At 45.6% G+C, this 12,336-nt stretch overlaps 1 protein-coding gene across 1 annotated transcript in view; it reads left to right on the forward strand.

The window, feature by feature from the left end:
- Positions 1-10,695: 10,695 nt before the first annotated feature.
- Positions 10,696-12,336, forward strand: part of RPTN (repetin) — a 2,792-nt gene continuing 1,151 nt past the window's right edge. The window contains 3 exon segments of the mRNA XM_049618405.1: positions 10,696-10,887; positions 11,570-12,333; positions 12,335-12,336. The exon segment at positions 12,335-12,336 is cut by the window's right edge and continues 1,151 nt beyond it. Coding sequence (XP_049474362.1) covers positions 10,750-10,887; positions 11,570-12,333; positions 12,335-12,336 — 904 coding nt within the window. The 5' untranslated portion in view covers positions 10,696-10,749.

Raw genomic sequence — 12,336 nt, forward strand, 5'->3', positions numbered from 1 at the left:
CCTTCCAGAGAGCAGAGGATGCCCTGCACTCACCTTCACCAGCCCACCTCCCATGACAGAGGCAGGCTCTGGACACCCTGCGGAGGGGACTGCCAGCCTCTTCTCTTATAGACTAGCAAGAGAAGGCTGACACTCTGCACAGATGCTTGGAGGTGAGAGGCTCAGATAGGAAGCCAGGCTCCTCCCGACTCTGATCAGCCTGGGCAACATGTCACGACAAAATCCTGCCTGGGCCTATCCCTCTGCTGCCACTTTTCCTCCCTAATCCCTCCCCTCTGCTCCTTTCGACAAATAGTGCAATGCTACTGTTTCTGGATGCTGCAAGAAACTAATGATTTCTTCCCTGCAGGGTTCTGGGGCCACGTGGAGCATTTGTGACCACAATAAAGAGGTTAGGGATTAAAGGGGATGAGTAGGCAGAACACCCATGGCAAAGGGGTGTGGTAACACAGCTGAGTCTGGTTGGGGCACACAGCCGGGTGTGAGGCATTGCAAGAGGGAGCCAAGGGACAGGGGGTGCTGTCTGGGTGGGTCCCACTGTGGGGGGAGAGCTAAAGATGGCAAAACTTTGTTCTTCCCCCAACCTTAGCCCCCAGCTCCACTGTAACCTCTCCTCGGATCCTTCTCATTATTAATGGGTCTGTCTTCCTCACCTACCATTCGTCAAGAGGATGAATGAATGAATGAATGAGCCAGCCAATTGAGGATGAAAACTCTGGTGTGGCCTCCAACCCCACAACCTTTCTTCTTTGTTTCCTGACTATGCCAAGAATTTGCTAGATGGACGTGACAAGTAGATGTATCACTCAAGCATCAACTGCCCTCATTTTCAGAACCAGGCAACAAATCACAAAGGATTGGGGACAGCATCCCTCCCCACTCCCAGAGCATCTCCACCAAAGCCCCCAGGCCATCCACTAGTGACCTCTAATACTCCTTCTGTGCACTGCTGGCCAAAGCCTCTGAAGAATCACTCCCCTTACTGAAGGCTTTGTAGTAACTCCCCGATACTGCCTGCTTTTCTCTCCATGCTCTCTCAGAACCCTGGACCCAGCATCCTATTGTGCCCAATAGCTGAGGGAATGAGAAACAGGCAGGAGCTTCTCAGGGACAGTAGGCAATCTGCTTCTCTGGGGAGCCTCAGGATGGACACCTGCCGGGGATGGCCAGGGCACTGACCATCTGAGGCCAAGGCAAGGCAAGACAGAGGCCTGATGAGTCTGATGCTCACCCAACACTGCTTTTGGCCTGCCTGTTCCAGAACCCATTGTGCACATGCTGACATGTGTCACACACACATTCAGCTGCTGGTGAGAGGTGCAGCTCCCAGGCTATGCCCAGATCCCACCTCATCGGCTGGACTGGGAACCACAGCACCCAGCTGTTTCCAGGGAAACTAAAACTGTTCCTTTGTTCTTTGTCTGTACAAATCCTTTCTGATACTAGCAGCCATTCCCCAGGCCTCCTGAAATCATCATAGCCCACCACCGGTCCAGCTTACAAACCCATCTTTCTGCCCCACACTCTGTATGGAGCCATAATTTTCACAGAATATGCTCTTTATTCCCTAGAGTCCAACTACAAACAAGCTCTAAATCCCACCCAGAACTCCCCCTGGAGCAAAGACTTGTAGAGGTGGGCAGTCACCAGGTTCAGCCACCCATTGGGGGCCTAGCACTGTGGCAGGGCACATGGGGGGCACAGAAGAAGGGAAGTCAAGGTCCCTGCCCCCAGAGAACTCATCATCTAATTCAGAGGTAAGAAGTAGACACAGGAAACAGCACACAGGGCTAAGACACCACATGAAATGAGAGCTTAGCTGTATGTTTCAAAATCCCACTCTACAGGGGCCACAGGAGCTACAGAAAGCCACCCAACATCAATTTAAAAAACTAGGAATGGCAAAGCAGAGCTTGTAGGAGACAGGCAGAGGTATTAAGAGGCTGTCTTTTCCCTCATAGAGCTCAAATTCTACTGAGATAGACAAACACAGACACAGCCATCTACAGAACACCAAAGAGAAGGTTGAAAACACCAAGCAAGGGCTACAGAGTATGGGGAGGGGCAGAGAAGAGAAGGGACAGTTCTGGTGAGGAAGACTTGGAGATATCTTTCTAGAAAAGGTAACTATTTAAATGTGTTTAAAATGAATAGAATTTTGGGGTGCCTGGCTGGCTCAGTTGGTAGAGCATGAAACTCATGAGTTCAAACCCCACACTGGGCATAGAACTTATGTAAAAGAATTTTTTAATTCTAATAAAAAAATAAAAAATAATAAAATGAGTAGAATTTTGGTCAACAGAAATAGAGAGAAGCGGGTCCAGGGGGGAGAAGCAGTGTGAATACAAATAGAAAGGACACTGCAGATTTAGTAAGAGAACCTCAAGAAGTCCACAGTGGTCAGGAAGAAATAAAACTACATGAAACCACAGATCTGCTTGCCATAGAGGGTCTTGAAGAGCATGTTAAGAATTTTGAACTTGAGGGGCACCTGGGTGGCTCAGTCGGTTGAACATCCAACTTTGGCTCAGGTCATGATCTCGAGGTTTGTGAGTTTGAGCCCCACATCGCCTCACTGCTGTCAGCACAGAGCCCACTTCAGAGCCTCTGTCTCCCTCTCTCTGCCCCTCCCGCACTCATGCTGTCTCTCAAAAATAAAAATAAATAAATAAATTTAAAAAAGAATTTTGAACTTGATTTTTATGGAAAAGTGATAACCCTTTATTCTTTTTTTTAATGTTTACTACTTTTGAGAGAGAGCAAGTGGGGGAGGGGCAGAGAGAGAGGGAGACAGAATCCCATGGAGGCTCTTGCTGTCAGCACAGAGCCCAACGCGGGGCTTGAACCCATGAACCGTGAGATCATGACCTGAACTGAAATCAGGAGATGGACACTTAACCGACTGAGCCACCCAAGCGCCTCCCTAACCTTTTATTCTAATGGGAAACTGTAACCCCCCCTTGAGAAGAGACAATCACTCTAGGGATAGTGTGAAGAATGAATTAGAAAGGAAGACTGGAGGCAGGGAGGTGTTTTGGTAGCTGCACAGCAGTCCCAGCGGTCCTGGCAAACAGAAACGAGGCCCACTCCTGAGCAGCGGCCAGAGCAAAGGTGAGGCAGGGAGAGACAAGAAACGAGTTAGGACAGAGTCTCAGCACCAGCAGACCTCAGGGAGCACACACGGGCAGAGGTGGGAAGACATCCAGTTCAACCAGTCATGGCTTCAAACCCCTCCCTCATTTAAAGATTAAGAAAAGGTCACAAAGTAGAAACATCGTTTCCAAGTTCACAGTGAAAGGGGGGGCCCTTGATGAGAAGCCAGGGCCTCCACTTCTCTGCCCAAGGGTTCTTGGGGGCACCGAAGTGAGGAGCAGGAGAAGCTGCAGGGAAAAGGGGGGAGCCGACCGCTTTTGCAGGGGAACAGGCAGATGCCTGATTTCCACACACCCAGCCACCCCACATTCACCTTTTCCCATCCTGAAGGAGCTGACTGGGGGATGGAAGTATGGGAGCTGGGGAACGGAAAACACCGATGTAACCCCAAGCGGCTTGCTAATAATACCTAAAATACAATTGAAACTTCAGAGACTACAAAGCATATTTATCTACCTTCCTTGCCCCATTTCCTCCACTCCCACTCTACCTCAAGCCACATTCATTCTTTTGGTCCACAAACCTTCAGAGGGTGGCTACCATTGTGGGTTCTTGGTGGCTGCTGGCTTCCAGGTGTTGCACAAGCCCCCCAGAAGGCACAGAACCGCAGTGCTACCTTGAAAATATTATGCCAGGTGCAAGAAGCCAGTCCAAAAAGGCCACATTTTGTATGATTCCACTTACAAGAAATTTCCAGGATAAGCAAAGCTATAGAGTCAGAAAGTAGGTCAGTGGTTGCCCTAGGATAGAAGAGGGCAGAATAGGGAATGAGTGCTAATGGGCACAGAGGGGATGAAAATGTTCTAAAAATGAGGTTTTAATGATGGTTGCACAATACTAAAAAGCACAGAGTGGCGCCTGGGTGGCTCAGTCGGTGAAGGTCTGATTCTTGATTTCAGCTCAGGTCAGGATCCCAGGGCTGTGGGATGGAGCCCCCCATCAGGGAGCTCCACGCACAGCACAGAGCCTGGTTAAGATTCTCTCTCTCTCTCTCTCTCTCTCTCTCTCTCTCTCTCTCTCCCTATGTTCCTCTCTCCCACTGAGTCTCTCTTTCTCTAAAATAAAAATAATAATAATAAAAGCATTGAATGTCACACTTTAAATGGGTGTATTGTATGGCACATGAATTACATCTCGATAAAGCTCTTTAACAAAAAGAACTCAAAAACCTGACCTGAATGATCCAATTTCTGTCACACATGGCCAACTTTAGGGGCATCTGTTTTGGTCTGGAGCGGTGTTAACTATGTTCTAGGGTTATCTAAAATTCCAGGGGCTGTGCTTGGCAATAACTTCTGACACTTTCTAGCTCATTTCATGGGGGGACATGGCCTGAGACATTGGGGAGGTAAGGGATGATGTATCCAAAAACAAAAACTACAGAAGAAAAGCCTGGGCTACAGGCTATCAGACAAAACCTGTGCACTAGACCCCCAGGAACTCAACCTCTCTTTCCCTTTTGGCTCAAAACACATTTTCTGACAAGGTTAAAATATCGCTGAGGCCAGTGTTAAACTTCAAAACCTACTAACTCTCACAGATGTCATTAATAGGGAGATGGCCTATAATTAGCAGGAGGGTATATCATCTGCAAGGAAAGATTTTAAAATGAGAACTTATTTGTGTAGATGATAATAAATGACCTTTCAATATCAAGAAATCTCAAAGACTTTTATGCCTATTAATTAGTCCCACTCCTTTCCAGAGGAAGGTGGTCATTTTCCCCATCTGCAGTTTATCTACCTGCTTAATTCCAAAAGCTAAACAGGAATGGAGGGCTTGCCCCAAGTTTACACAGGGGCCTTCCTTTGTCAGACAAACAGCCGTTCTCTGGGTCCTTGGGATTTCATCTCATTGAATAGACACCCAACTTCTCAACAGCAGGAAAAAGGAAGTCTAAAGAGCTCTGTGATAATTATCCGTAATGATTTGGTCAAAATATGCGAGGAGACTCCCTGAAAACTCCATTAGCTCAAAATAGTACCTGTCACACCCAATAGGCACATCTGCACCCCACAGAAAATGAACAGCAAAGGCTTTAATAAGGTCAAGACCTGAAAACAGTGGGCAACACGTGGAACTTCTTCCATCCCATTCTCTCCACTGTAAAGACAGAAGAGCAGCTTTAAAAAAAATAATAAGTATAAGCATCTCTCTTATCTCTCCAAATAGATTGTAGGTTGCTTCAGTGTTGGAACCATTTCGGTAGGGATGAAGCATGGGAAAATAATAAATATTTGACTGGCTAAGCATCAGAAGGTTCTCATTTCAAAGTTGGATTCCTTCAGAGCATGTCATTAGGAAATTACTCTGTTCTTATGTCAGCTTTTGTGGAAAACAATTCCTCTCACTGCGGAGTGGGCAATCACCAGTCCTATTCCAAAAGATGGTATGAACATAGGGGTTGCAAACAAGGGCTTGGGAGCCAGGAAGGTGCAGCTTCAATCCCCAGCTCCTCCATTGCAGGCTGCATGACCCTGGGAAAGTTATTTATCTTTCTCTAACTCTCAGTTTCCCTGTTTGAAAACTGACAATAATATTCCCTGCCTCATAGAGTTGGGGGAATTAAGCAAGACAACATATATAACATATAGCTCAACATAGAGCCTAGCATATGATAAGACCTCAATAAATTGTAGCTTAAAAAACATCTTGTCTTTGAGGCCACAAGGCCACAGACCAACATGAATGCAAATAAAAGGAAAACACACTGAAAAACAATGAACAAAAACAGTGAAGATGCTCATGCAAGTTACAAATGCTAGCTAAGTGACAGGACCCCCACAATCCCACTCCCCCTCCCCATTTCCCACTGAATAAGACTGAGAAGCACAAAGTTCTGAGGCTTTTAACACATTTACAAATACAGCAAAGTTATATTTTTACAACCTCTGAAGCCCCTGCTAACCCTAAGATTAGAATCACAGAATCTTAAAAATATTAATGCCAAAAGATCGTTAGAAATCAGTCCAACCCTCTCCTTTTACAGATGAAGAAATCCAAGATCGAGAGGTTAAGTAATTTGCCTGAAATTGCCCACTATATTCCATGATTTCTTCAAATATGTGTTATATTAAGCCTCTGCATCCTCCCCCTCTCTTCCCTCTAGCCAAACTCTCCCAACGCCCTATCAATGACAGTACAATGTCAACTGCAAAGGAGAAGCCTATGTATCTCGTGTCCCAGTGAAATTGAAAGTTCCTTAAAACAAAGACTGTGCCTTTGTCTCAGGGCCTACCAAAGAGCCCTCCACATGCGCACACAGACCCACTGACTGACTGAGCAACACACAGTTCTCTGCTCATCCTGTAGGAACTTACCAAGCATCGAATGAATGGGTACATAGCAGACCCTACTTTAAGAACATCATCTTTCTCAGGGGGACCCTGGCTGGCTCAGTCAATAGAGCATGTGACTATCGATCTCAGGGTTGTGAGTTTGAGCCCCAAGTTGGGTGTAGAGATTATAAATAAATAAGGAAGTAAATAAACAAACAAACAAACAAACATTTTTCTCTCCACTGCAGATTCAGGCAGAGAACTGCCCATCTAACCAATGAAAGAGTTTCTAAGGACCCCTGGAAAATACCAACATCTTGGGGGCCACAGCTTTGCCACTCTATTGCGATGGCTGTTGTCTTTACTCTCTACCCACTCCACTGACATTCCCCTTATTTGCCTCTGGGGTCACCAAAATTTCTCTTGGTTTTTGCTTCTAATGGGTAAGAAGAGACATAACTGAATAGTGCTTACAAGTCAAGATTCAAGGGTGCCTGGGTGGTTCAGTCAGTTGAGCGTCTGACTTCAGCTCGGGTCATGTTCTCATGATTTGTGAGTTCGAGCCCCACATAGGGTTCTCTGCTGTCAGCCTGACAGCACAGAGTCTGCTTCAGATCCTCTGTCCCTCTCTCTCTCCGCCCCTCCCCTGCTCTCTCTCAAAAAATAAATAGAACATTGAAGAAAACCAAGTCAAGATTCAAAAGCAGAAAGAGAATCTTGGTATGACCCCACTCTCAGGATTTATAAACAGACTGAAGCAAGTCCTGACTGGTACTAGGAGAGCCCAAAGAGCAGAGGATGCAAGCAGGAAGGCAGATGGCAGGCTCCCAGAGGGGGAAAGCCTGTGGGATGCTGGGAGGGGTGCCGAATCTGAGACCCCAGTGAACCCCTTTCAGATGTCAAATTTCTTCAGCACACTACAGTTCTCTGAGCTATCCAGACCTAGAGCCTAGAGTGCCTCCTGGCTTCTCCACCTTCCCTGCCCCTCACCTAATCTGGTCCCAAACCTTTCTTTCCCTCTATCATCCAGCTCCTATCATGTAGTTCGGAACTGCCTTGTCCAAGTCATTTCTCACATGGGCCACACAATAGACTGCTAGTCTCCCTGCTCAGAAACCCCTCTTTCCAGTTCATCCTGTATCCTGCAGTATCTGACGACCAACTTATCCTAGGTTGTCCAGAACTCTCCCCAATTTTAGTGCTGAAATCTCATGTCCTGGGAAACCCCTTAGTCCCAGACAAACTGAGACAGGTGGCCACCTTACTGCAGTCAGATTAAGATCTTCCCCCAGACAATGCTTTACTCATGTCATTTTCCTCACCAAAATGTTCCCCATCTACCATTTCTCATTAAAACTAACCCTAAAGCAGGCCCCAAATCTGCCTCAGAGAATGTATAAGAACCAGAGGTGAGAAAAAAAAGGATTCTAGGCCTGGCTTTCATCATAGCCCTGTGGAACCCTTAGCAAGTTACTCAGTCTACCTGGACCTCATTTTCCTCATCTGTAAAATTAAGAGGCTAAAACTAGATTTCCTTTGCCATTCCAAAATTTTCCAATTCTATTCTTCTGTACACCGTCTACTCCAGCCAGACTTACCAGCTCACCGCAATCCAAACATGTCTTATAAATTCTCACCTCATACCTTTGTCCTTTCCCTTCTCCCCACCAGGATTTCTCTGCTTTCTTCCTCCCACCTGAACCCCACCAGGAACAACACAAAACCTACCTAATGAAGGGAGCCTGGGCATAGCCCACGAAGACTCCTCATGCACCTAGGTTTTCTAACTCTCAGCACTTCTCATGTCCTGCTTCTGCTGCTCAAACTCCTTTCTATATCTAGCTTCTTTATTCCAACTGGACTAAAATCTCTGCACTTTTGTGATTGCCTTGCAGAATGCTGAACACACAGTCAATGATAGCAAGCATCATCATTAATAACTGACTGGCGTATGGACGCACAAGAAAAAGTCCAAGCAAGGATGTAGATGTGAACAAAAGTAGAAAGTAAAGGCAAATTTAGAATTTTTTGTGCTTAAACTAGATTCTGAAATGCTTCTATAAATCAGTAATTGACTTACTCCACAAAAAGTTACTGAGACTTTCCTATGCATAAGATATTGCTGGCACATCACAGGCACAGAAGTGGGGAATAAGTCGTGACCCAGGTCTCCAATAGCAGCTCTACTCATAGATATCATAGCATCCACATTTTCCTTCACCTTGTGGCTTTTTAGGAAGACCTTAACAGGCTCTCGTGGCAGCAACTCCACCATCATCGCACCCTTCCCTCTCAAAATTAGTCGTGTATTTACTTCTCTCTCTAGCAGGACGAGCCATTAAGTGAAAAGAAAAAAAACATTAAAATTAAAACAGGTCGATAGATTAAAATATACATATCTACCGACACAAGCAAAACAGCATAAAGCAAATCTCTTCCAGGAACTATATCCTGGCTATTTACCTAGAGCCGCTAGTCTCTACTCTGACAGATTTTTATAAAGTGACCATATCAATACCCTTCTTTGGTATGACTTAACTGTGGTCCTCCATTAGCCGTGGTAGGCAACATATATGAAGGATGAACTCAACCTACATATCTGTCTTTTGGGACCCCCGCAGCATGCACATGCACACACACTCCCCTAATTAAATGGGGCTGGGACTTGAACAGTATCGCCTACCTAATGACAAACAGGTGCATGAGTAAGTGGGGGAAGTAAATAAACCAAACGGTCTACAGAGGGAGAGGTCAAGCAGGGCTGAGCGGGCTGGGCCCAGAGTGATTCAGGCTCTACCACAGAATGGGTGTCTCCTGGGATGGCCTAGCAGGACAATTAAAACCCCTATAAATACGATGGGTTTTCAACTCTCTAGTATCCTCTGTGGCTTCTGAATCTTCTGCTCATTCCTCCCTAAGCAGGTAAGGCATGCATGGGGAGGAGGGGGAGGAGGGAGATGAGTAATGGCAGTCTCTATAAGGCTCTTGATAGCAGCTATAATGTGCTGGGCTAGGGGGGTCTGAGACTGCTCCCTTTGCATGACAGGCCTGGGTAGAATCCTGCTTCCTTTTCTTGGTTCTGTCTGAGAATATGATGATAACTGGGGTGGCCCACTTCCAAGCCTGTAAAATATACATGCCTTTGTTTTAGCATGTCCTGGGCATCCCAAACCTGAGGGCTAGAACTACTGGTGAATAGCTTAGTCTCCCATACTGGAGCATTGACCTTTCATGCAAGTAAGGCAAGACCCAAAAGTTTAGAGCTCATCAGGGACAAGGCCCTAGACCACAGGGCCACAGTAGCATTCAAGTCTCAGTGCAGTGAACTGCCATAAGGGACTCAGCCTGTCCCATGCAATTCACTGTTTGCTATGCATCATTATAGACATCACTGCATGCTTTTGGAATTCCAATGTGCTTTGTAGTTAGGGCTTCTTGGAGGCTTATAAACTCAGTAACTAGAATTTTTATACCACAGGCAAAATACCATTGAGATCTAGATCCCCAAAGACCTGAATCTCCCAATGTAGCCAGAGTGAATCTAGCTGATTATATATACTTCTTATCATCTGTGCAGTTAATTTGGCTTGCTATCTTTATCTGTAATCATTTTTATATTCATTGATTCTACTTTATAAGCATATCCCAAGTGGTCATCCAGGCCAGAAGCACTTGCTGGGATGTAGTCTCTCAAAAAGTTTGCTTGGCCTATGGCAAGAGACCTCTGGCCTTCCACACTTGAGCAAGGCTCCTTAGAAGACCTGTTTGGCAGGGTCTATTTAGTTGGTGGAGAATTATGTCTTACTGTACTGGCTTCTGGCCCTGCCTCTGTGGGCCTCCTGATATCTCTTCCTTTTTGTTCTAAGAGTTTCAATCAAGCAAGTCCCACCTGGAGTAGGGGATGGGACATGGAAACCACCTACCATATGTTTTTTGCTTTTTAGGAAATTGCCACTTTTCCTAGCAGGGAAACCATAGCTGGCACCCATCACCCACTATAGCACATAGTATTTGGAGCCTGATTGTAGATCAGAGGGAGTGTGAGATAAGGCTACGAAGGGGCTCTGTCATTTCTTTTTTTTTTTTAATGTTTATTTATTTTGAGAGAGAGGGAGAACAAGTGTGAGTGGGGGAGGGGCAGAGAAAGAGAGAGAGAATCCCAAGCAGGCTCCATGGTGTCAGCATAGGGGCTTTGTCATTTCTTAAGCTTCTTTCCCTGACCAAAAAAGGCCACTTGCCCTCTAGAAATCTGTCTCCTGGTCTTCATCTTAAACACGAAATCTTGTTTCTTCTTTTAGGTTCACCCATCTTTGCTAAAATGGCTCAACTGCTGAACAGCATTCTCACTGTGATTGAGGTGTTCCAGAAACATGCTAAAGAGAATGGGAACTGTACCTCACTGTGCAAGAAGGAGTTGAAGCAGCTGCTCTTGGTTGAGTTTGGAGACATCCTCCGGGTAAGATGCATAGACTCTGACCCCATGGAGTCAAGTGTGAGTGATTCTGACACCTGCATCCAGGGCTTGATGTTTTTTGTTTGATCTGGTCATGTTCCACCCATAGCTAAAGATTTTCAGTCAGCTCCTTAGTACTTCTCTCCCAGAACACACACATTTACAGGCATACACACACACACCTTCTTATAGCTGAGCTTGACAGGAGAGGGTACAAGTTCAAACCAGAAATCATTTCTCAGAAGAAATTCTAGATTCATAGCTTGATTTCTATACTTGAGTGCTGTACATACGTCTTCTCATTCATGTATTCATTCATTCATTCAACAAAGAGTTGTGGAATACCTATTCCATGCCAGCACCATCCTAGGCACTGGGGATGCAAACATGAACAAAACCAGCTTCTCTTCCCTCTAGGATCTCATGGTGTGGTTAGAAAGAAGTAGGTAAATAATTACAATATAGCATATAATGGAATAATCATGCCCCCATTGGTCTAGCAAGAGATGAGGTTCAGAGGACCAGTTTATCAAAAAGACTAAACCAAGCCCAAGCCATTTCAAGATGAATGGTGACCAACTGAGGAAGGCTCATACATGACTAAAAGGGTAGGGGTGTGGATACCAGCATACATCTTTGTATCCACAGAACAACTGATTTTGCTCTTTGTTTTATCTTCTCACAGAGACCAAATGACCCAGAGACCGTGGAAACCATCCTGAGCCTCTTGGATAAAGACAGAAATGGACATGTTGATTTTCATGAATATCTCTTGTTGGTGTTTCAATTGGCCCAAGCCTGCTATCATAAACTAAATAATAGGTCATGTGGAGATAGAATCTCTCAGCAAGAAGGGGAGCAGGAGGGAACACAAGACTATAAGTTCCCAGAAAATACAGGCAGACAACACAGGCAGAGGCATGAGGAAGAAAGGCAGGACTCCCATTGCACTCAGTCTGAGAGACAAAACCAGGATGTACACCAGGATCAGTCTGAGAGACAGGGTAGGGACTCCTGCTATGGTCAGGCTGAGAGACAGGATATGGACTCCCATTGTGGTCAGTCTGAGAGACAGGATAGGGATTCCCACTATGGTCAGTCTGAGAGATGGGATACAGGCTCCCACTATGGTCAAAGATGGAGTCATAAATCTAGCAGTAGCCAGCCTAAAAAACAAGGATATATCTTTGCCTTAAATCATTGTGAGAGACAAATTCACAATTCTTGTTGTGGCCAGACAAACCAACAGGAATCAGGCTTTTATTATGGACCGTCTGGGAGGCTGGATCAGAAATCAGGTTATGGTCAGAGAGATAGGCAAGAATTGGACTCTCAATATAGCCAGACAGACAGACAAGACCAGAGTTCCCACTCTAGCCAGACAGACAGACAAGGCCAGAGTTCCCACTATGGCCAGACAGACAGACAAGGCCAGAATTCCCACTATGGTCA

Source organism: Panthera uncia, assembly GCF_023721935.1.
Source record: "Panthera uncia isolate 11264 chromosome C1 unlocalized genomic scaffold, Puncia_PCG_1.0 HiC_scaffold_4, whole genome shotgun sequence".
Taxonomy (NCBI): Eukaryota; Metazoa; Chordata; class Mammalia; order Carnivora; family Felidae; genus Panthera; species Panthera uncia.